Raw genomic sequence first — 24663 nt, forward strand, 5'->3', positions numbered from 1 at the left:
GACCGGGCCCCCGGCCTAATATAAACTACTGGGCTTATTCTCCCTTCAATAGCCCTTCGAAATCCTCCATTCGAGCTCCTTATGAGAAAAATGGGGATTTCGAAACTACCCCAATTATCCTGATCTCATCGTATGTTAGTCCTGTTTGAGTAAATACCTTTTTAACTACCCAACGCACACTCCTGATGATGAGAATCAACAAGCATTCAATGATCCATTGCATGTTCCAGTTGGGCCTATTACAAGAGCAAGATCCAAGAAGATCAAAGAAACACTTAACGAGCTGATTCAAGAGATTTGGGCTGATTATAGCGCAGGACATTCCAAACTTGGCCCAAAGAAAGATGAAAACATAATAAATTTAATTCAAGCTATTGAGGGATGACCTGGATTAATTGGGAGTGATTTATGGCATGGATTAATGGATGATTGACTTTCCAGCTCTATATCAGTTAATGGAGATTTTTTCCTATTTTGGAGCTGTTATTTTAGAACGTTTTTTAAGGTATTTTCCTTGTTTTTAGGTGCATTTAATGCTTTTTAGGTTAAATTTGATTCCTGATATGGTTAGGTATCAATTATGAGTTATTTTAGAATATATTTTCTTATCTGTCAAGTTTTATGGAGCCCTTAAATAGGCATTGAAGTCTGTATACGTTTTTTATTATATTATTGAATAAAAATAAAAAAAGGTGAGGCTTTGCTCTTCTTTTGGTTCTTCAAGAACTGTGAACTTATCAGGGATTCTTCCTAGTAACGTTCAAACTTTATACCTTCGGTTCGTAATTCTTTATAATCATTGGGTCAAGGTCAACTTATACCTTGGGTTCACATTTCGATTATAAACATTGGGTTAGGGTTTCTATCAAAAATTTGAATTTTAGCTTTCTTGGGTAAATATTCCAATATTTTTGTTGGGTCTCAAAGTGTGTCGATTGAGGTTCGCATCACCTGACGCTTCGGTATCCGAGACGCACCTTCATTAAATTTTTGCGGCTTCATGCTTCCCATGTTCTATGGTACGATATAGATCAATAGCCAGGGATTTTCTTGGACTTCGAGTGAGAATTTTCCCGCTTTTCTCCCTGCCTGATACAAATATCATTTGAAAGCTTCCTTTCCTTCACTTTTGCACTCATAAATATCAAGAGCTAGTCCGAGGAAAGTTTCTTTCTACATGTAAGTCCAATCTTCTTTCACCAGCCCAATATCTTCCTTCTTACTTCACCCATGGGTAGATTCTCTTGCTTAGTAGACTCTAAGGAGAATATAGAGAGCTTTAAAGCTACATATAGGATCCCACCAAGAGTCTTGACTAGGTATTGTAAGGAAGGGGAATGGCAAGAGAAAAGGCAAGAGGGAGAAGTAGTAATCCTGATGATTGCCTTTATAGGGGAGGGATGAGAATTCCCATGGGCACAGTCACTAGGGATTACCTTAGGGCTCATAGATTAGGTCCCACCCAGTGTGCCCCAAATATGTTTAGAATTTTAGGTTGCGTAGGCGCCCTTAATGAGAAAATGGGCTTAGGTCTTACCCATTATGACGTCAATTGGGTCTATAAACTCCATCACTTAAAAGGGAAGGGATACTACCTAAAAACTAGGTACCCTGAGTTTAGATTCATTTCTTGCCTCCCTGATTCCAATAAAGACATGAATAAAAATTTTCTAATCGTCTTTGGGAAGTGGCACGATGGCCTCCCCTGTCCGACGAGAGAGGGGAAACCAGGTGGGGGTATAAGCTTAGGTTTACTATTTCTAATTCGTCTTTTGTTTTTCTTTGCCATACTCTGTATTTATCTTCCCTTGTTGGTGTTGTTCTATTACTGAAAATTTTTATTTTCTTAATGGTTTCGTAGATAAGCACGCTGCTGAACCAAACCTAAGCCTCGTCAACAAGCAAAGTCTAGATTGAATACTCCAAGCCGAGGTGTTTGTCCATACAGACGGTCAGCTACGTGTAGCGCACTTGATACTCGGCTACACCCCGATCTCATCCAGCTTCCAATCAACAAAGAACGTAACAAAGGTGAAGGACCCACGCCTGCCCTTAATCAACTTCGCCTTCCTTGGTTTTCTCAACCCAGGTCTAGGATCGCAAGGTGTATTGAAGGTAGAACCACTACTTCAATACAAGGCCGAGGACGAAGCAACACCTTCTCAGCCAGCCACTTTGAAGGAAGAAAAAGAAGAAATAAAAACAGAAATAGTCGAAGTGACTGACTTCGAGGTCAAGTTCGCCGTCTTCAACTAGTCCAAATTTGCAGAACCTCAGATCGGCGATCCTAGCCACCTTCCTGTGGCCCAAGTGAGCAGCCTTCAAGAAGATATAACGGTTCCTGAAGCTATGGGCATACTGAAGGAAATATGACATGTTTGTATCGCATACAAAACATACGCAATGGAAAAATAACGAATCTACTTCATTCGTAAAAGTTAACACGTACTATATAAGTTTCAGAATTTGAGAACAAGAGAGTTTACCTTGGAGCGGTGAATTTCAAAAACAGAAGATCAGAAGCACTTGGGAACACTTTCAATCTTCACTCCAATTCCACTAACGCCCAAGATGCGTGGTCTCTCAATTAGTTCCAAAGGGAGAATGTCAAAGTGTCTAACACTTCTTACACCACTTCGCAATAGTGTTCTTTTCAATTCTCTACCGAAAATTTTGTATGTTCCTTCCTTTGTATCTAACCGATTATCTAATTGGGCTGGCCTTTTAGGCCTTTCCAATTGGGCTTAAGTGCATGGCTTGGAGTGAGACCAAAATGGACAAATAAGACACTAGCTCCAATGGGCCTTGGGCTTTTCTGTCAACTCTTGACAAGTCCAAAGTTACCATTAACTATATTTAATACCACTATATAAATATAGTTGCACTCTAGGCCTTATCTATAAATTATATCCCAAGACTTTATTGTACATGCAACCCCTTCATAAAAATTCGTAGTAACACAAAGTCATGAGTATAGACTGACACTTTGTAAATTACTACATCTTATCCTTAAGTACCCGGTTTAATCATTTAAGTTATTCATTATATATTTATGAAATCCAATTTCATAAATATATACTCTAGTAACAATTTACTAGAGTAGTTAGGCCTAACATTCTGAATAACAAACCCATTAAACTTATCTTAAGGGAATATTTTGTATATCCGTTAAGAGACTATGAATTTCATCTTGAGAATATATGTTTCATCAACACTAAATGTGGTTGTCTAACATACTGAGGTTTTGATCGTTTCTTTAGATCTCACTCTTGATATATCAAAGCAACCTACACCTCATGATCAAGTCCATTATTCTCTCAGGATTAAGAGTTCATGTAAATATAAGTCGTGAGTTTATTATTTATTTGATAGTCGTTAGAAGAATAATAAATCTCACACCGGTCCAGTTCAATATGTTTTAACTCTTAAAACATATCAACATATCAACTAGAAATCTCAATTTTCATGATCAAGACAAACATCTTAGTTGATATGTTATAGTCTTCGCAGATGAAATGCCAAATTTCATCACTGACTACGAATTACAATTCTGAGTTTACAAAGAACTTGTGATTTATATCTTCTGTGACTTTTCACATAAATTACATACTATGCATCTCATGGACTATATGATAATGTCTCAATATTCATGTTACCATTATTTTAGATAATAATAAAATAACTTTATTAAACACAACATTAAGTTATACATAATGTTATACATTATAAAATACATAGCATTATACAATAGGATTTAAGGGCACACATCTTAACATATACAACATAAACCCAGAGGCAGCCTGATGGATATGATGGAGTCTTAAGTTGGGGGGAAGGCGTCAGAGGCTGCCAGTCAAGCTAAACACCCCTCTCTTCCCACATCCCATGATTCCCAGCATGAACCCGTAGACAAAAAGAGAAAAAGGGAACAGAGAGGGAAGAAAGTGATAAAATAAAGCAGGGATGTTTCCTCCAAGGAAACTGAGCCTCAACGGGGGGCCAAGGTAGCTAAGACTACCCAAACTAGGTCATAGAGTGATGTGGTACCTGGAGATAGAGGACGTGACCTCCGTACCAAGGTACCGAACTAGAATCCCCCTTGGTGTTGGATAGGTCCCCTCTCCATGCGAAGTCCTCCATTAGGGACCCTCAGTAAGGGAAGGCTGGGTATGTAACAGATGTTGTAGAGCAAGCTTTGCTACTACCCAACGACATGACCGAGTTGAGAACTAAGAGGAAGCACGAGGTGTTCCTAGGTTTGAAAAGAGACCTTGCTAAGGTAAATTGTTTGAGCTAAGTCTGATGTTTACTTGTTCACTTTTGTTATCACTACTTAGATATATACATATTTTTTATATTTTAGTATTTATTCACTTCGCCTTTACTTACTTACTGTTTCCTTTGTAGGCTATCCAAGCCGCCTTCAAGGCCGAGGAGATGGTAGACTACTCTCACGGGCAATACAAGGATGAGGAGGGAAGTAGGATTGCTGCTGTTGAGGCCTTCAATGTGGCCGAGAAGGGGGTAAAAAAGTTGGCCACCCAACTCTCTCAATTTGAGAATGAGAGAAAAAGCGTTGAGGCAGCATTGGAGGGGTTAGAGAGACAAGTTGAGACCCAACGTAAGCAACTTCGCCAAACTGAGGAGGACCTTGCTGCTACTGGGGAGGAAATCAAAATTTTGAAGAAAAAGCTGAAGGATGCTGAGAAGGCCAAGGACCAGGCTGAACAGGACGGTTACAATGTAGGGGTAGCTGAGTCTGAGGAGGCCTTCAGGTCCGAGGTAACGGGGGTGTGTAGGGTGTATTGCCTTCAGGTGTGGAATGAGGCCCTCAACCAGGTAGGGGTTGAGGCCTCCTCTGCACTCAGGAGGGCAGGAAACGTATACTACCCCCTGCAATCCAGGCACCAGGATCCTCAGACTCTCTAGAGGATATTGCCCCTCAACATTGCAAGCCCTATTGAAGAGGTTCTAACCAAGGACCCTCCTTAACCTAACAGTCCTCAAAAAGGGGCAGAGCAAACTGGCATACTTGAGAAGGAGCAAGAAGTCCCCAAGAACGCCCCATTCGAGATGACAAAACCCTCGGATGCACCCGAGGATTCTTCCAAAGGAGGGGTGGCTACTCAAAGCCATGAGTTGACTCTGGTAACCCTCCCCATCCCTGCCAAGGAAGATTCGAAGGGCAAAGGTGTGGCATCCTCAACAGCAGTAACCACCCAGCCAGCCAAGACTTCAAAGGACAAGCTCGTAATAAAGATGAAGTCATGAGTTGTCCTTCTTTTGTTGTTTTTTTTTTTTTTTTTTTGAATTTGTAATACAAGCAGATCTTTTTTAAGTAAATTTCCTTTTTCTAAGGCACAGTTCAACGAAAAACGTATGCTTTTCTTTCATAATTGTGATATCTGTGTCTTTCCCTTGTATAGTTTCTGTTTTACTTAACACTTAACTAACATGACAATGAGATATGGCTCTATTTGGTTATTAGCATAAGTGGTGATACAATTACCACACCTTCCTGACTACCAACAGAACAGATTAAAAACTACTAAGTCCACAACATTATTAAAACACACTTTTAACTTCAAAAACCATACACCACAACAGAGCACTCATCCACATCATTCCCAACAAGCCTAATGGACTTGAGGAGATAATCAAATATTGATCATATAACTGATATATTTGAAGTACTTACAATTGCTTTAAGTGATGCTCATGAATTCCCATTTGTTCAAGTCATTGTTGTGGGAATCCTTGCCATTTAGCATGGATGGTTTTATCTGAGACTTAAATAAATAATGGAAAGTACTAATTTACCTAGAGCAGATGGTTTGAAGAACATTGAATAATTCTGGTTTTGTTTAACACTTAGAAAAATGATGAAAAATATCAATTTACCTAAGGTATGTGGTCTGAGGAGCCAGACATAACCAATGTTCTGTTTGATACTTATAAATAAGATAACCTGAAGTATTAACTTACCCAAAGTAGATGGTCCGAGGAACCAGACATACCTAAGGTTTTGTTTAACATTTAGAAAAATGATGAAAAATATCAATTAACTAAGGTATGTGGTTTGAGGAGCCAAACATAACCAAAGTTCTGTTTGATACTTAGAAAAATGATAAAAAAATATCAATTTACCCAAGGTATGTGGTCTGAGGAGTTAGTCATAACCAATGTTTTGTTTGATACTTAGATAAGATAACCTGAAGTATTAATTTACCCAAAGTAAATGGTCCGAGGAACCGGACATAACTAAGTTTCTGTTTAACACTTAGAAAAATGATGAAAAATATCAATTTACCCAAGGTATGTGGTCCGAGGAGCCAAGTATAACCAATGTTTTGCTTGATACTTAGAAAAATGATGAAAAATATCAATTTACCCAAGGTATGTGGTCCGAGGAGCCAGACATAACCAAGGTTCTGTTTGATACTTAGATAAGATAACCTGAAGCATTAATTTACCCAAAGTAGATGGTCCGAGGAACCAGACATAACTAAAGTTCTGTTTAACACTTAGAAAAATGATGAAAAATATTAATTTACCCAAGGTATCTGGTCCGAGGAGCCAAGCATAACCAATGTTTTGTTTGATACTTAGAAAAATGATGAAAAATATCAATTTACCTAAGGTATATGGTTTGAGGAGCCAGGCATAACCAAGACTCTGTTTGATACTTAGGTGAGATAGCCTGAAGCATTAATTTATCCAAAGTAGATGGTCTGAGGAACCAGACATAACTAAGATTCTGTTTAACACTTAGATAAATGATAAATGTAACACCAACGTAATAAGCAATTTGTGACATAAAAGACTTTCGTTAATAATAATACATTTGCTAGTTATTTACATTCTAGGGGTGTGGTACAGCATTTTCATCTAAATCTTCAAGATAATATGCCCCTATCCCAACTACCGAGGTGATGCGATACGACCCTTCTTAGTTGGGCCCCAACTTTCCCCATGCTAGGTTCTTTGCAGTACCTAAGACCTTTCTTAATACTAAGTCTCCTGGCGTTAGTGGCTTTAACCTCACGTTTGAGTCGTACCCTTGCTTGAGCTTGTGTTGATAATATGCCAATTGAACCATGACGTTTTCCCTTTGTTCTTCAACCAAATCTAAGCTCTTCTCTAACAGCCCATTATTATTGTTTGGGGTGAAAGAGCTCGTCCTCAGTGTTGGGAACCTAGTCTCGAGAGGAATTACAGCTTTAGCCTCGTAAGTCATTAAAAAGGGTGTTTCTCCTATGGATCTTCCACCCATTTTCCCTTTGCATCATCCAACCTTTTCTTAAGTACATTCACTATTACCTTATTAACAGCCTCGGCCTGTCTGTTCCATTGTGGATAAGCCGGGGTGGAATACCTATTCGTAATGCCCAGATCACAACAATACCTTCTGAAGGCCTTGCTATCAAATTGAAGGCCATTATCCGAAATACGGATACGAGAGATCCCAAACTGGGTGACAATGTTTTTCCAAAAAAATCTCCTCGTATCCAGGTCCCTTATATTGGACAGTGATTCAGCTTCAACCCATTTGGTGAAATAATCTGTGCCGACCAGCAGCCATCTCCTATTCCTTGCTGCCTTAGGGAAAAGTCCTATAATATCCAAGCCCCATTGAGCAAAAGGCCAAGGGTTGGACAGAGGATTGAGGACACTCTCTAGTTGATGAATATTTGGAGCAAACCTCTGGCATTGGTCACACTTCTTCATATATTCCTGTGCTTATTCTTGCATATTCGGCCACTAATACCCTTGGGTGAAGACCCTGTGGGATAAGGATCTGCCTCCTGTGTGGCTTTCGCAAATCCCTTCATGCAACTCTTCTAGGAGTAGTTCCACTGCCTCAGGGTGTATGAACAATAGATACAGACCAGAAAAAGACCGCTTGTACAGCTTTTGGTCCTCGGACAGCCAAAACCGAGGAGCCTTTCTATGTACCTTGTTCGCCTCAGACCTTACCTCGGGCAAGATATCCATTTTAAGGAATAGCACAATGGAGTCCATCCAACTAGGTCCCACCCTGGTCTGATGAACACGAACCATATCCCCTTTCATCTCAGTAGGCTTGCACAAGTCTTCAACAAGGATAACCCAAGGTAAGCTTTGCATCGAGGATGTTGCAAGGGTGGCCAGAGAATTAGCATGGGTATTCCTGCTTCTAAGGATTTACACTAAGGTGAAAGACTCAAACCCTGACAGCAAGTGTTTAACTTGACCCAGATACTCTTGCATCCTCAAATCCCTAGCTTCCAATTCTCCCTCTACCTAGCCTACAACCAATCTTGAATCTGAGAACATCTCTACCATTTTTCCTCCCATTTTCTTAACCATAGTCATCCCTACCAATAGAGCCTCATACTTAGCTTCATTATTTGTGGCCAAGAAGCCCAATCTTAAGGGTTTTTCAATAATGATTGTCTCAGGAGAAATTATGACTAGCCCTACAACAAATCCTTTTTGATTTGCTGCGCCATCAACGTACACCCTCTAGGACAAAGGCTTTTGCAAAGAGACCGTACCAACTAATTTTTCATCCATGTTCTGATTTTCAGCCTTTTCTTCCAATGGGGACTCAGCAAACTCTGCCACCAAATCCGCAAGGATCTGGCCTTTAACTAAGGTGCGAGGCATGTACTTAATATCAAAAGCCCCTAGAATTGTGCCCTAGAATGGTGCCCCATTTGGAAATCCTTCCTGTGTAATCAGCATTTTGAAGTAACGATCTAAGTGGCAGTTGGGTTAAAACAACAACTCTATGGGATTGAAACTAATGGGGAAGCTTACGCGTAGCGTGCACCACTGCTAAAATTGCCTTTTCTAGTGGTAGGTAACGAACCTCTGCCTCATGCAACGATTTGCTCACATAGTAAATTGGCCTCTGCACGCCATTATTAACCCGTATCAGTTCCAAACTCACGGCATGGGAAGCTACAACAATGTAAGCAAATAAAGCTTCATCCTCCTCGGGCCTAAACATAACAAGTGGATGAGAAAGATATTCCTTAAGTTGTTGAAAGGCTAAAACACACTGCTTAGTCCATTCAAATTCCTTCCACTTATTCAATAGCTGGAAAAAAGGTCTGCACTTGTCCGCGAATCGAGAAATAAATCGGTTCAAGGCAGCAGTCATTCCTGTTAATTTCTGAACTTCTTTGGGATTCCGAGGTGGCTGTAAACTGCTAATTGCCTTGACCTGATCAGGATTGACCTCACTCCCACGATGAGTGACAATATAGCCCAAAAATTTACTTGACTTAACGACAAAGGAGCACTTGGAAGCTTTGAGGCGCAGCTTATGTTTCCTCAGTATTTCAAAAATATGTTCGAGGTCTCCCACGTGCTCGAATACCACCTTACTGTTTACCACCATATCATCTATATAAACTTCAATATTCTTACCTAGTTGTGGTTCAAACATCCTAGTCATCATCCTCTGATAGGTATACCCTGCATTTTTTAAACCAAAAGGCATCACCTTGTAGTGGTAATTTCCAGTAGGAGTGAGGAAAGCTATCATCTCCTGATCATCCAGAGCTAGTGGTATTTGGTGGTATCCCTGGAAGGCATCCAAGAAGCTCATTTGAGGATAGCCTATAATCGTATCTTCCAATTGGTCTATCCGAGGCATGGAGAAAGGGTCTTTTAGACAGGCCTTATTCAAATCGGTGAAGTCCACACATACTCGCCATTTTCCATTCTTCTTTTTCACCATCACAGTATTAGCAAGCCACTTAGGATAAAAAAAAACCTCTTTAATATCCCCGACCTGCTTAAGTTTGATCACCTCCTCCTTGGTTGCCTCAAAATGCTCCTTAGATGAGTGCCGATGTGGCTATTTTCTAGGGATTACAACTGGGTTTACATTCAGATGATGGCAAATGAAATTTGGATCCACTCTAGGAGCCTCATAAGCACTCCATGCAAACATATCAATATTCTCCCTGATGAATATTATCAGCTCTTCCTTCTCCTGCAGAGGCAACTGAGCCCCAACCTGAAAGAACCTTTCTGAGTTGTCATCAATAACAAATTTCTCTAACTCTTCGCAATTTGGCCCTTCCAAGACAGCGTCAGTAGATAACACTGAAGTCCTTGGCTGCTATAAGCCCTTCCTAGTGGAAGCCGAGGACTCCCCCTCTTGGCTAATGCATTATTGCAGCCACCAAACATTGCCTAGCAATGAATTAGCTCCCAACCAGCTCCTCAATTTGGTCCCTAGATGGATATTTTACCTTTAAATTCAGGGTCGAAGAAACTACTCCCAGGGCATGAAGCTAGGGTCTTACTACTATGGCCGTGTAGGGACAATAAGCATCTACCATGATGAAGTCCCTATCTACCACGATGAAGTCCACATCTACCACCTCTGAATTGGTTTGCACGGGCAGTCTAATCTGGCCCATTGTAACAAAAACTTTCCCATAAAAGCCTAACAAAGATGAATCATAAGCTGTGAAATCCTCACGCTTCAAGTTTAGCCCTTTGTACAAATCAGGATACATAATTTTTGCTCCGCTGCCCTGATCTACCAACACCCTCTTTACATCATACCCCTCAATCCTGAGGGTGACTACCAAGGCATCATCATGTGGTTGTATGGTTCCAGCTTTTTCTTCATCTGAAAAGCTCAATGCCGATTGTATCTCTGTCCTAGCCTTCTTCGGCTCATGGTTAGAGTCCCCGCAGGTGGCCGGGCTACAGACATCACCCTGGAGGGGTGAGAACTAGTTCTCCCTAGAGCAGTGAAGATGACATTAATAATGCCTAAATGAGGCTTTGAAGAAGTGTCTCTCTAAGGTTTGGGTCCAGCCTAACCGCCTTACCCACTGGATTAATGTAGAAAATGCTTCAACTTACCATCTTTAACCATCTATTCCAGATGATTCCATAAAGTTCTACAATCTTCTGTGGTATGCCCTCGCTCCTGGTGGTATTAACAATGAAAGCTTTGATTGCACTTCATTGGATATCCTCCCATCTTATTTGGCCATCTAAAGTATGGTTAATTCTTAATCGTTTCCAAGACTTGATGTACTGGTTCTCTAAATACTGTGCCGATCACCTGATTAGCAGTAGACCCAGACTGCCCCGTAAAGTCTTTTCGAGGCCGATTGTTATTGTATTTGTCCGACTTGAAATCCCTCCTCTCTTGAGGGATAACCTTCGTCTTCGCCTTCGCCTTCCCCTTCCCCTTCCCCTAATGTTGGTCCTTCTCAACCCACTTATACTTGTCAATATGGTCCATAAGCCGACGCACACTCCTCATAGGCTTCTTGGTCAGTGATTTTCTCAAATTATGCTCGACAGGTAGGCCTACCTTAAAAGTCCTTATGGCTACATCGTCAAAGTCTCCATCGATCTCATTGAGCATCTCCCAGTATTTGTCCGAGTACATTTTCAGGGTTTCCCCTTCTCGCATGGTCATAGACAGCAGAGAATCTAAAGGCTGAGGAACCCTACTGCATGTGATAAAGCGAGACCCAAACGCCTAGGTGAGCTCCTTAAAGGAATCAATAGAACCTGCCCCTAGGCCGTTAAACCACCTCTTTGCCACAGGTCCTAAACTGGATGGAAAAACTTTGCACATCAAAGCCTCATTCTTGGAGTGCACAGCCATCCTCTGGTTGAAATGACTCACATCCTCCACATGGTCTGTTCGACCATTGTACATAGTAAATGTTGGCTGAGTGAATCGCCGAGGAAGTCTTCCTCCTTCAATTCTACGCGTGAAGGGTGATTTAGAAATCTGGTTCAACGCTCCGGTTATAGCGTCATTCCCCAGGCCTCTGCAAGATGAATTCCTATTCCTGCGGCCATTAGGGTTGTCCTCTTCATACGAGAAAGACTCATTAGGGAGAGTCCTTGACCTGGGCCTGTAATTGCTATCCCCACCATCATCAGAAGAAGGGTCAGAAATGGAAGGAGTTCACTTCCGTTGTTCGTGGTGCAACTTCCTCTTCATACGATCAATCTCCAATTGCATGGCCCTAGCACTATCATCATAAGAGATGTGGCTTCCACCCTGAGATTGGCTCGTGCCAGTATGGGTGATGTGCACACTCCCCTCCCGGTCCCTTCGTCGTTTAAGACTAGGGGAATGATCTTGACGTTGGGACCCCATAGACTTTGCCTGGTGTAGACCTGAACCTACTACCATAACTGGACATTAAACTCACTAAAACACAAGGATTTCCCATAGACGGCGCCAATTGTAGGGTAACAATTTGTATCTAAGCCCAAAAAAAAGAAAGGAATAGACCCAAAAAACCCAATACAATGAATTTGTAGAGATTGGGTTTGAAATCTAGGTTCTAATGAGTTTGTATATCAATTGTAGTGGGCCAAGATGACAATAAAATAAAGATGAAGCAATTTAATATAAGGAAGATCGTCCTCGGACTCAAGCCAAGGAGGCTGGTTCTTCTATATATCTCACTTAATGACAGATTACAAATATTGTTCTTTAATCTACAGTGTTTTTCTCTCATTTTTTCTTCGATCCCCTTATCTTGAGGGTCTCTTCTCCCTTTTATACTATCCTTCCTCCTTTCTCTACCCTTCACGTATGGATCAGATTTTTGGTCTGGATACTTGTCCCATCAGCACCTTCTTGAAGCCTTTGGAAGTAGCTATAAGGCTGAACACTGCTGCTCAGATATCACTTCCTCATTAATGCGACTAGAGAGTTAGCTGTAGAGCATTCAATGAGGTGGTAGCAGCTTTCTCTTAGATATTTCATAGTCTTTCCTTGTTCTGTGCTCTCACGATGTATATCCTTACCTACAGAATCTCCTAGAAAGTTACTTCTAGGTGGCATACAACACCTTTTGACCTCTGCTTCGTTCAGCCGATGAGATATCTCTCCTCGGACCTTTCCTCGGACCATTGTAACTTGACTTATTTCTTTATTCATCAAAGCTGACCTCCCTAACGACGCTTACCCCGTCCTCGGACAATTAGGCATTCTCGGATCGAGCCCCCCGACCTAATATACACTACTGGACTTATTCTCCCTACATATACCATGTTTAAACTTCTTAACAAACAATAGGGACCAATTTTGTTATTAATTTCTTTCCTATGAATTTGGTCTTTGTAAAAAATTTTGGTCTCTTTTACAGTCTACACAGCAGCTCTGATATTAACCTTTATTTTAATTATTCATGCACAAGACCTTTCCAAAATCTCTAGAGGGAGAGAGAAATAATGATACAGAGAGAGAAATTGCAAAATAGAGAGAAACAAATCTCTCACGTGTCTCAATTTAATTTGGGTTTTTTTTTTTTCTTGACGTAACAGCACAGTTAGCAGTTAATGTGGCATGAAAAATAATTTTTTATTATTCCATTTGACACATCAATTTTTTCCATCCAAAAGATAATAGTAGAGACAAAATTGACACAACACTAAAAAGATTAAAGACCAAATTGACACAACTAAAATTTTAGAAATCAAATTGAAATATGGTATAAAGGATAGAGACTAACTTTGTAATTTATCCCTTTTTTTTTTTTTTCTTTTTCTTTTTTTTTCCAAGAAACCATTCCACCATTTTGGCTGGATCATTTCCCAAAATGGCTATTGACATACTATTTTTTATCACTTAATTTTTATTTTCCGGTAATGACAGAGTATTATAGAGAGATAAATGTTTAACTCCCCTTGTACAAGCAAAGATTACCTTCTCCTCGCATTGTGAATGGCCCTGGTAGGTAAATAACATTAGACTTGCATGAAGCGATGGATGCGTAAGTTTGATGCTTGAAAGCTTGAGAGCAATATCGGTGTGAGTTTATGGTCTGAATCTTTGACAACTTAACGGATAATGTTTTTGGAGATTGATAGTTATAGGATTGGCTCTATGTTAAACCAAGTCCAAAGGTGATTTGTCTTAGATGTCTACTTTTTTTTTTTGAATGAATGGGTCTTAGATGTCTACTTTACTTTGGCATTATATAGCTTGCAAAAAAGAAAGAAAGAATATAGTTTGCAAATGATGGCTAAGTAAATAGCACTGTATTTGGATGGAAATATATATATAGGATAAGGATGGAAATATAGATACTTAATTCAACCTCTCTCAGTCACATTTAATGTCCATTTTTTTTATGATTTTATTTTAAAAAAATGTTTTTCATAATTTTTTTTATGTTTGCTACCGCAAAAAATAAAAATCAATACAATATAGCATTTTTTTTAATGGAAAATGTGTTAAAAATTATTCAAGATATTCTCATTCATTAATAACCAGCCCGAGAAGGCCGAGGAACGAAAATCCCTCGAGAGATAGGAGGTAGGTCGTAAGAGCTATGAGATTGGAAGTTGAGGAGGACCATGGTGATGTACGGATAAAAGAGAGAAGAAACTTCTTGATAAAACATCCATAATTTCTGCATTAAATGCTATACAATAACTTAGCTTGCCGCATTAATGGCATGATAACACTTGAATAGTGCCCTCCATTGAAGTGTCGAAAAAAACTATTGATTTTTCAAAGTAATAGCAGTTGCAAGAAAAAGATCTAATAAATTCAATGGATTTACATCTTTTATTAATGGATTTTTTTTTTGATGGGATGAGAATAAGGGCTTCCTCATGTATCCAAAAAAAGAAAAAGAAAATTGGTCCATCCCAGAATTTAAAATTAGAAAAAAGAAAAAGAAAATTGTTGAGGTATTATTCAGTGTGACATGAGTTACCAATTAACGTGATGAGGTTATTGTCATGTGTAACATGATTACTAGTAGACCCACAAAAAAAAAATAATGAAATTATATTGTTTACATATAATTCACTCCTTGTTATATTGATGTCAGTTCACCATCCAAATTACTTAAAGACAGTCATAAGTAATCATGACTTGCAATATCATTAGAAAAGGTATTAAGGCTTAACATGATCAAAGAATTGACAAGAGGGTGGACAGATATTTTATTGTGTGTTGTTCTTCATAACACTACAAATCTCTAGCAAAAATTAGGCCATTGCACTTACTTAAGTAAGGGGCGTTTGATTTTCTGTGATGTTCTATTGATATGATGCATATTATGATGATGTGATATTAAGATTTTTAGTTTATTTTTTTTTCTAACATTACTATAATTTAAAATTACAAATATATCACATTATCTTAATCTTATCATTTTCTTAAACAATGCAATGTTGTATTCTTATGTTGAGATTACATTAATGGAAGATTACAATAACGTAATATTATAACGTAATGTAACATCACGGCGAACTAAACACCTCCTAAGAGATATGACATCAAGAGATGCATCAATGATTTTTAGGTTAACTAACACTTCTTAGTGTTTTTAACGAAAATGTTCATGGACATAACTATTGTATGGACATAACTATATCGGGTTTGGCCTAACCAATACTTCAAATAAATAGGTATCATTAATACAGACTAGGAATTGTTAGCTTAACCAAAGGTCTTATAGCTTGGTACCTCCCCATGCACAAAGTGCTTAGGGGTTTAAGCAAAAATGGTTCAAGTTGCAGATTTAACAACATATTATAACCATCAATGTAAAAAAAAGTAGCTGTTAGCTTAGAGTAGTTCCACAAGCACAATATTTTTATTTTCACAATTCACAATAAAATCTAGGTGAGAAGTTATTATTGGTTCTCATCTAGGCCTATCACCGATATTATTTTTTTAACTTACTATTAACAACTCTTTTTTAATTGTATTTTTGTCATAAACTTATCATTAACAACTTGTTACCTAAACTTTATTGTGAACATGTTATGCCCTAAGATTTATTTGTTTATTTATTTATTTTTTGAGGTGCCCGTAGATTTATTTGGTAGCTTATTTGGGAATGTAGTAAAATTCCTCATCTTTTATAATTTTTATTATTCTTTAAACATACTGAACGAACGTACCTCACCAGTGGTATCCAATGCACACACTGAACGAACGTGGGCAGTGAGTGGCATCCAATGCACACACTGAATGAACATCAATAAATTTCGGGTGCATCTGACAATTTTTATCTGCAAAGTATTTATCTCATTTATCAAACAACCTGAGCAAGGAACCCACCTAGTTAAATGCAAACCAGAGACGATTCTTCTTATTTTTATCTCCAAAGGACTTTTTTCTTGTAATTTTTTTAAAAAAAAAATTAATATGTCTAAAAAGGACTTAGGGCTATTTGGTGCATGTATTTTCATCCCCACATATTTTTTAAAAATACAAATAATATTATTAAAACAACATTATCAAATTACCTTTTTATTTTTAACAAATGAAATACAATTTGATAGGTGCCTTTTTCACCGAAGAATATGCCATTTTGTGTTGACTTTTACCACAAAGATTGCCTCTTTTAACACAGAGAGAGAGAGGTCATGTCATATCACACATCACACAAAGGCAAAATTGATGCATTGCTATCCTCATTTCCCATTTCCCATTTCCCATTTCATGAATAAATTCTCATTCCACCTGTTATTAGTTTTTCGTGTACCTAATAATAATAATAATTACAAAACTCCCATTCCCACACACATTTCTTCCAAATATCATGTTTTGGGCCTGAACAAGTTAATCACTATTTTAAAATTCCCCAACTGGTTATAGATTCATGTAAGCATAATTTTTTTTTTTTTTTTTTTTTTACGTAGGGTTAGATTATTGCCTCATATAGATTTTGCTTACCTTCAATACATTTTTAATTGAAATATCTTTTTATTTTAATGAGAAATTGTCACATTACTAACTAAGAAATGGTCATTTTAAGAAATGTTGGCTCTTCCAAAGTGTAGGAAGGTCAATAACATTAATGTATTCCCATAAAAAAAAAAGGTCTGGTTAAGGCACACATTAAACCATCTATTTTTAGAAACATTTTTTAGAAATTTTTTTTTATTTTCGAAAAAATATTTTTAAAAATAATTAATTATTGTGTATTTTTAGAACACGCACTAATAAAAAAAAAAAAATATATATATATATATATTTGACCAGTATTTATAGCAGTTACTATTTACAACAATAGTGGAGGATTCCTAATATTATTATGTGTCAGAAATTTAAGGGAATTTATTAGTAGCATAAGTCTTTTTTTCTTAATTCCATTTTTACCCTTTCATTCTAATGTCTTATTTGAATTTTGCTGGTGCCTGGGTGGGCCCTCCTTCTTTATCAACCTGACAACGAATAAAACCGTTAGGGTCAATCTTGCAATTATCTTGAAATCCCAAGGGCAAATGCCCAATGCGCCGAAATTTCAGAGTGGTCCGACAAGGTTTCGCCGCCCGAAACGAGAAGCTCAAACCCCGATACCACTTGCCTCCACCCTGTCTTTCAAGAACTAAAGAGCGGAGATTACAATCTTACCCCTCACCACCAAAAGCGAGATTACCAAAAAGCCCCTTGCTCAACGAATTAAATAATGTTTCTCCCGGAGCCATTAATTCAAAATTTTTGGATCGTTACAAAAGTACGAAATACGAACCCTCGGCACTATAAAACAAAGATAAAACAAACAAACAAACAAAAAACGAAATCGTGCTGTTTATAGTTGTACCTTGTGCTCCAATGTTTGTACCCTTCAGCTACTTGAAATTTCGGTTTCTTTGATTCTCTGTTTGCTACAGTGAAACGCAGCGAAATCAGCGCCGGTTCTCTGCTACAAAGCACTGCTTAGAAGGCGATTTTTATCGGATCGGATTCGGAGCTCCATACACACGCAGAGAGAGAGAGAGAGAGAGAGAGTAGTGAGAGAAAGGAGGCTCGGATGTAGAGAGAGAAAGAGAAGGTTCTAGAGAGAGAAAGTGAGAGTGTGTGAGAGAGAGATAGAGAAGAAGATGGAGGTGGAAATGGAAATGGAAATGGAAATGGAGGTTGAGCCAGTGGTTGAGGTTCGTGAAGTGGTGGACTTTGACTATGAGTTCGAAGCGGCAATGTACTTCGATTTGAGTCGAGCGGAGACTCGAGCGGAGGCTTGTGAAGCTGAGCTCTGGTTCGAGTCCGCTAAGGAGTACCCTCCTTCTCGTCAGTACCTCTATCTTAAACCCTAATCTCACTTCAATCTTATAATAAAATACTAATTATTTCATTTCATTAACTTTTTTATTATCTAATCCAATGCTGAGTGCATTATGTGTTACTTTTCATTCTCAATTTGTGTGTTTGTTTGTGATTGTGATTTTCCTAACCCAAAAAAGAAAAAAAGAAAAAAAATCCATTTCTGCGAGTTATATAGGCTTATATATATATATATATGTATATATTTTAGTTTAATTTGAATTTTGTGTATTTTCTGTTACAGCTTTTGTGACAAAGTTGGTTAAGAGAGAGGATATTCTGCTGGAAAATGTGAATACCTCGCCAAAACCAAAGAATGTGGAAAGTACACTGGAGTCTGATGTTGGCGTGGGCCGAGATTTTTGTGCATTTGATGTGAATAACAAAGGTATTTTTTATGCCTGTTATCTTCAATTCAACACTGTTCTATGATTCTAATATGACCCCAAGTGCTATAATTCCTATCAATAAGATTATTGTCGTTATTTAGTATTCCTTTGGAAAAGTTGCGTTTTTTAAAAAATTTAATTTTTGGAAACATATAGTGAAGTGTTTGGTACAATTTGTGAAAAAAATGCCATTGATGTGAAAATGGGTTTTTTTTGAAAAAGCATCCCATGAGCTGTGATTTGAAAACAAGCTTTTTGCCTGGCTTTACAAATGCAAAGAAAAACGCAAAATTTTCCGCGTTATCATTTGAATTTGTTGATTTCCCCCACAAAATCACAGAGACAAACAGGCTCTTTATCTTGTCAATTTCTTCGTTATACCAATGCTGTCACTCTGTTGCTTCCACTGCTAGTATGATATAGTACTTTTACATTCATTGTAATAGTTGAGTATGTAGTTCAAATTGTAGCACTGTGGCTGGTTGATTCCATCGGATGATGGCAACGCATCATTCTTTGATGATAGCCCATATTTATTTTGATATGAGGTGCGTATTGTAGACATAGTTCACTCTCAAGGTTTAAGGCTTTCACAAACAGTTTCCTTACAAATTACACCTTTAGGATTGAGTCCCAAACCACAAGCATCTAAAGCCCTTTATTGCCAAGCTTGTTGTTGGCTAGGAACTCCTCAAGTTTTCTTTACTGCTTTTTTTTTTTTTTTTTTTGCAACCAGCTTTTAGGAATTAAAGAATGAATATTGTGACTCTGTAGTTGGACTATCTGTAAACATAATGAGACAATATTCAGTGGATCTGTTGGTGGATGGTGAGGGAAAAAACAATAAAAGAACTTTCAAAACAACCTTTGTAGCATCTTTATTCTGTTTCTTGTATAGACTGTGGTTGTCTAGTAGTATGAATGTATGATGTCTTACATGGTCTTCCAGAGTGTGATGGAATGGATAGAGGGATCTTCACTAAATTACAGAGTGGCAATCTGCAAAAATTTCTGAATCAACCCTTGGAATTAACTACAGGTGACCATCGTTCTACCCTGACAAATAATGCATGTCATAAATGATCTTTCCAGAGGGTTAAAGAGTTACCAATACAGCAATTTGTAGTGATTATTCAAATTCAGAGGCATATAATTTTCACTACTATAAGGTTTGATTAAGTTCTGTTAGCCATCTTAACTTACAGTCTGGAATGTGTGTGGTCTCTTGATCCATGCATTACAACTGTTAAAATTCAAAAATTTTAACATAAAAAAAAGTTGCATCTTCCATAGTTTAGTAATGTTTCTTAAGATTGTCTTCTCATTATTGCTAATTTATTATGACTTTGTGTTTCTGATGCTCTATCTTTGCAGGTATGACATATTATAATCACCCATACACTGACAAGCTAAAAGCTAAAGCAAAGTCTGCTGTCAAACCCTTTTTCCCTAGGAGCTCAACCTTGATGAAACCTACGGCTAGCCAGTTGGCTAAGCAAAATCGGCCTGTCCAAGTTAATGGTTCTAGGTGACTTTTTGAAACACTGTTTTCTTCATTTATATTGTTATTAGACCTTATGGTGATGGGTGAAAATCTTAAACAAGCAGTTATTGAAGTGATGTTTTTAAAATTCTTGAGCCTTATCCCGTTATTTTGGGGCCGACTATGGATCTTTAGTAGATTAGTCATAGTCAATAACACGTATTCTTTTCCGCCATTCTATTCAATCTAAAGTAAAGGCACATTCTTGTTACTTCCTTAACCGCCATTCCTTTTTTACTACTTATACTAATGTTAGTTTTAGTCTTCCTTTACATTTTTTCAGTTTCTCAACTTGCATCAATTCACTCTCTCATTAGCGCATTAATTCGCTCTCCTTTAAACATGACCAAACTATCTCAAGCGATTCTCCCTCATCTTTTCACCAATAGGGACCACTTATTACAAGATAAAAATTTTGCAAGTTTAATACTGTATTACTCTAATATGTTCTCTGCACCTTTTAGTACGCAGTATGGTATAAAAGCCCTGAATTTGTACATTGCCCTTGATTCCAAGGCAGTGCCCATTTAACAAGATCTGGAAGGTCTTCTTATATACTATATTCCCCTTTTAATATTCTGCTGCCCTGTTGTTAGATTTCAGTCTCAACTGGCTCAAAACAAGGAGAGGAGCTTACATTATTCTTCTGGGGTGGAAACTCAAGCTTCTAAAAGGCAGAAGCTGGAGGGAGGTCACTTGCAGAAGGTACAGAAATTATGTCATCCTATGTTGTTTCTTTTGCCAGATTATATTTTAAAGAGCTCATCACAGAGGATATTTGCGCTGTGTTACTGACCATATTGGAAATTTTAGTGATCATCAAAAAGTGTGCTTGTTTTTGTCTTAGTTTTTATTTAATAATAAAAAAAATGTTGTAAGAATTTTGTATGTCACAATACTAATAAATTATGTCATGAATGCATCTTATTAGATATATTATTGAAAATTATTTATGAATTCTTCTAGAACGCTTAAAAAGGTTTTGAATCTTTTGATATAAGGGGGCTGCTATGTTCCAGGCAACCTACCTGACCCATCTCTTTGGAAGACTAGGGTTGATAATATTTTTGAAAGTATTTTTCCATGATAAGGCAGGCCACAGCCTCACCATTTGTTCTGTGTAACAGGTTACAGGCACAAACCAGGAAGCCAATTTGGTCCACAAACCATCTAAAAAGGTTAATTACATACTCTTGATGCTTGCATTTGCCCCTCACATTAAACTTTGACTTTTTTGTTACACATTAACTTCTGTGCATTTCATAATTGTTATAGGCTGAATTTTTTGTACACATTAACCCCAGAAATATTAGAATATACATTCTCATAAATTTCTATTTGTAATTTGCAACTTTTTGATAAATGACCCTTGCTACTAAGGTTTCATTAAATAGAATAAAAGTCCCACTGAACTTAATGAATCACTTCAATCAACAACAATAGCCTAGACTTGTCCCAATTTTTTTTTGGGCCAGCTATATCTCTCAACAGATTAGTCAAAGTCGGTCACATGTATTCTTTTCCGTCATTTTATTCTATTCGAAGTCATACTCTCTGTTACTTATTGAATTGAGACACATCCTTTTTTACTTCTTCTACTAATGGACCATTTCAACCAAAGGGGCCTAAAAATTGTAGTTTGGATTTGAGGTTATATTGGGAAGCAAAAAATGTTTTAGAGTTTCAAAGTGTTTACATTTTGGGTCTTTCATGTTAAATGTGACTATTGGAAAGGTGGACTTGAAAGAAACATTGAACATGTCGAGGTGGTCTTGCAGGATGAAACAGTTGATAAAAACTCTGCTCATGGCAGAATGAAGATTACTATTCCAAGAGAGCCTGAGCTTGAAACAGCTAATAGGGCCCAAAGGATAAGGTTAGCTCTTGTTGCTATTTTGTCATATCTTCACAAATAAAATGGTCTTCTGTCTAAGCAAGCTGCAGGGCACAAATGACAATTTTCATATTTCAGGCCTAAGAATAATACAGAACTAGAAGATGTGAAACCAGCTGCACGTAGATTCAAAGCACGCCCATTGAACAGAAAAGTTGGTACTTGAAATTTATGCAGATGGAATTTTGTATATGTTGCTCCTGTTTTGGATCCCTCCCCTCAACCATATCAATATGTTTGTAATTTGCAGATTCTTGAGGCCCCTTCATTGTCACTTCCAAAGAAGAGCATTCCAAAGTTACCGGAGTTTCAAGTAAGTGTTCCATATCTGTTTCCTGCTTGTTGTTAGGGTAAACTTACTCTAGGCAGAATTGTCATGGAAAACCAGGAGTTTCTACATGCTTTTGGAGAACAAGTTTTTGTAGTATTTGCAGGCCTAATTTTTGTTTTTCTATTGCTTCCCAGGAATTTCACCTAAAGACATTGGAGAGGGCTATGCAACACACATCTTCTTTTACATCATCCTCTATTAATTGCAACAATACTGACAAGGTCATCATCAAGTTCTTTGAATTTTCAACATTACCTTATTCTAAATCAGAGTCTCATTGGTTCAAACCTTATGCCCAAGAAGTACAAATTAGAATAATCATTGTGCCAGTGATACATGACTAATAGTATTCATGCTGGCTGCAGTTGGTGATTTCCCTGTGTAATCATTCCTGAAAATTTAAAAATTCTACTCTTTTCAGGGAATGGACAAACCTCACACTTCAGTTGTTGCAGGAAATGGAAACCTGGAGCCCAGAAGGTAATACCGTAATAGTCTGAAACTTTTTATAATTTCGACGTAAGGAAAAAAAAAAAAGGAAACATCCAAATTACATTTGACAGTGTATTTAATTGAGACAATAGTGCTTACTTATGATTGGCTCTTGCTTTGTTTAGACCAAGTACCATGGATGTTACAAAGCAGGATGGATGTGATGTAATGCACAATTTTAAAGCTCGTCCTCTAAATAAGAAGGTAATCTTTGTTAGTTTAGATCATTTGCTAAATACGGTGCTAGCAATGCCAGTTTTGGACTTATTTCCTATCCTAATGCAGATATTTTCAAGTAAAGGAGATATTGGTGTTTTCCGAAATAGCAAGCGAGAAGCAACAGTACCAATGGTAGTCTATGGATTTTTATCTATTTCCTAGTCATTGTATCAATTAGATTTCTTGTTGACAGAATTATCTGAGATTATATGATGTTGTGATTTCCTCTATAGGAATTCAATTTCCATTCTGAGAAAAGGATTCAGCCTAACCCACCAACAGAACTGTTCAGCAAGGTATGCCTTGAAATAATTAAGTTGCGCTCTGCTGTGCCTGTCTCCCTTTTCTTTATTTAAAAATTCTATCTCCTGGTTTTCTCATTTCTTCTCCTTTTGGCATGCTAGCTCTCTCTGAAAGCTGAGCTCCAGCCAAATAATGGATCTCAGCTCAGATTGCCTCACCCTACATCTATATCTATGAAGGTTCCTTGCTACTTTAACTTTCAAGTTTTAAATGGATATATCTAAAATTGATTTTGTCGTCATTTTGTTTAGTACCTTACTGAGTATTCTTTTCTTTCACTTTTTTGGTATAAGGGCTCAAAAGAAAACAGATTGAGTTCTTTTCAACCAGAACATGAGGTAAGCATGCCACTTTATTTCAATATTTATTTGTACCCAAACAGAATCCTTGCACCTCGTCCTCCACTACTCGTTAATGGAGGGACGAGATGCCATTTGGTCTGAAAGAGCATTTGCGTTTTGTTATGGATATTATTTCATTTTCCCCCTTCTCCAATGATAAAAAACATAACTAATAAACACAAAGCTTTGGTGATTCCTTGTTGTGATGATGTAATGTCATGTCCTCTTGTAGATACTGCATCCGACGAAGGGAAAACCTCCTATTTTTGGTGGACAGCAGATTCAAAGTGATGGGTGCATCTTTGAAGGTGGTCTGCAGACTAAGAGGTATGCCAATTGAATAAAGGACATCTGATGCAAGAACTCTCTCTCTCTCTCTCTCTCTCTCTCTCTCTCTCTCTCTCTCTCTCTCTCTGTGTTCTTAAATTTTCACATTCTCAGTTTCGTTGTATAACAACAACCAAGTCATAGTCCCAAAACTCACAATCTGAGTTTGGTCATCTTGCTTTTAAATTGCCACAGGAGCATGGGTATCCGCTGAGAGCAAAAGAGGACAAAGTACCAAGAACGATTTTTCTCATTGCCTGCAGATTTGAGCTTCTGCTGTTGACGATGGAAGATTGATGAATGTACATAGGAATGTACTGCACATCAAAGATTATCAAGCTCTTTTGCTGTATATGGAATCTTGTTATCTCACCTTTGAAGAAACTGACGTTCTCACAAAAATTATGTTGAATTAGTTTTTGCTTTTCATACAGTTTCTAGGTTTTAGTTCATAATCCAATAAATATGTTAAAAGGCCGGTGTTGTATAGGCAATTTAAGCCACCTCACCCTCATAGCATCTTTTTCCACCTTTTTATGTTTAACCAACACCAAATGTAATGATCAAAGTCAAAATATATGAAATACAGATCTTTCCTCCAAAGTTAATGTTAATGAATTTTTGCACTGTTTGCGGCAAAGATAAATTTTTGTGGGATGCTAGTGGGCCAGATTCTTATTTAAAAACCTGGGCTGACGCAAGGGTTAACTGATGCAAGAAATAGAGAAGCAAAATTCACACCACCTTCATTCATGTTCTT

At 37.7% G+C, this 24663-nt stretch overlaps 2 protein-coding genes across 3 annotated transcripts; one reads left to right on the forward strand and one right to left on the reverse strand.

Annotated features, from left to right (window-relative positions):
- Positions 1-7254: 7254 nt before the first annotated feature.
- LOC142612069 (uncharacterized) lies at positions 7255-7728 on the reverse strand. The gene has a single exon (XM_075784200.1). It carries the CDS (start codon positions 7726-7728, stop codon positions 7255-7257), a length of 474 nt encoding a protein of 157 aa, XP_075640315.1.
- A 9902-nt stretch (positions 7729-17630) lies between these two features.
- Positions 17631-24513, forward strand: LOC142612877 (protein TPX2-like). Of its 2 annotated transcripts, XM_075785049.1 has the most exons (18): positions 17646-18031; positions 18309-18452; positions 19403-19492; positions 19828-19981; positions 20593-20701; positions 21124-21174; positions 21775-21872; positions 21969-22044; positions 22141-22203; positions 22356-22442; positions 22643-22701; positions 22839-22917; positions 22999-23064; positions 23166-23228; positions 23337-23414; positions 23529-23573; positions 23809-23903; positions 24099-24513. In XM_075785049.1, exons 1-18 carry the CDS (start codon positions 17845-17847, stop codon positions 24115-24117), a joined length of 1563 nt encoding a protein of 520 aa, XP_075641164.1. In that variant the 5' UTR covers positions 17646-17844; the 3' UTR covers positions 24118-24513. The 2 variants fall into 2 exon arrangements, with proteins under 2 accessions (XP_075641165.1, XP_075641164.1); XM_075785050.1 differs by lacking the exon at positions 19403-19492 and having other exon boundaries at positions 17631-18031.
- The last annotated feature ends 150 nt before the right edge of the window (positions 24514-24663 follow it).

Source organism: Castanea sativa, chromosome 10 (assembly GCF_040712315.1).
Source record: "Castanea sativa cultivar Marrone di Chiusa Pesio chromosome 10, ASM4071231v1".
Lineage (NCBI taxonomy): Eukaryota > Viridiplantae > Streptophyta > Magnoliopsida > Fagales > Fagaceae > Castanea > Castanea sativa.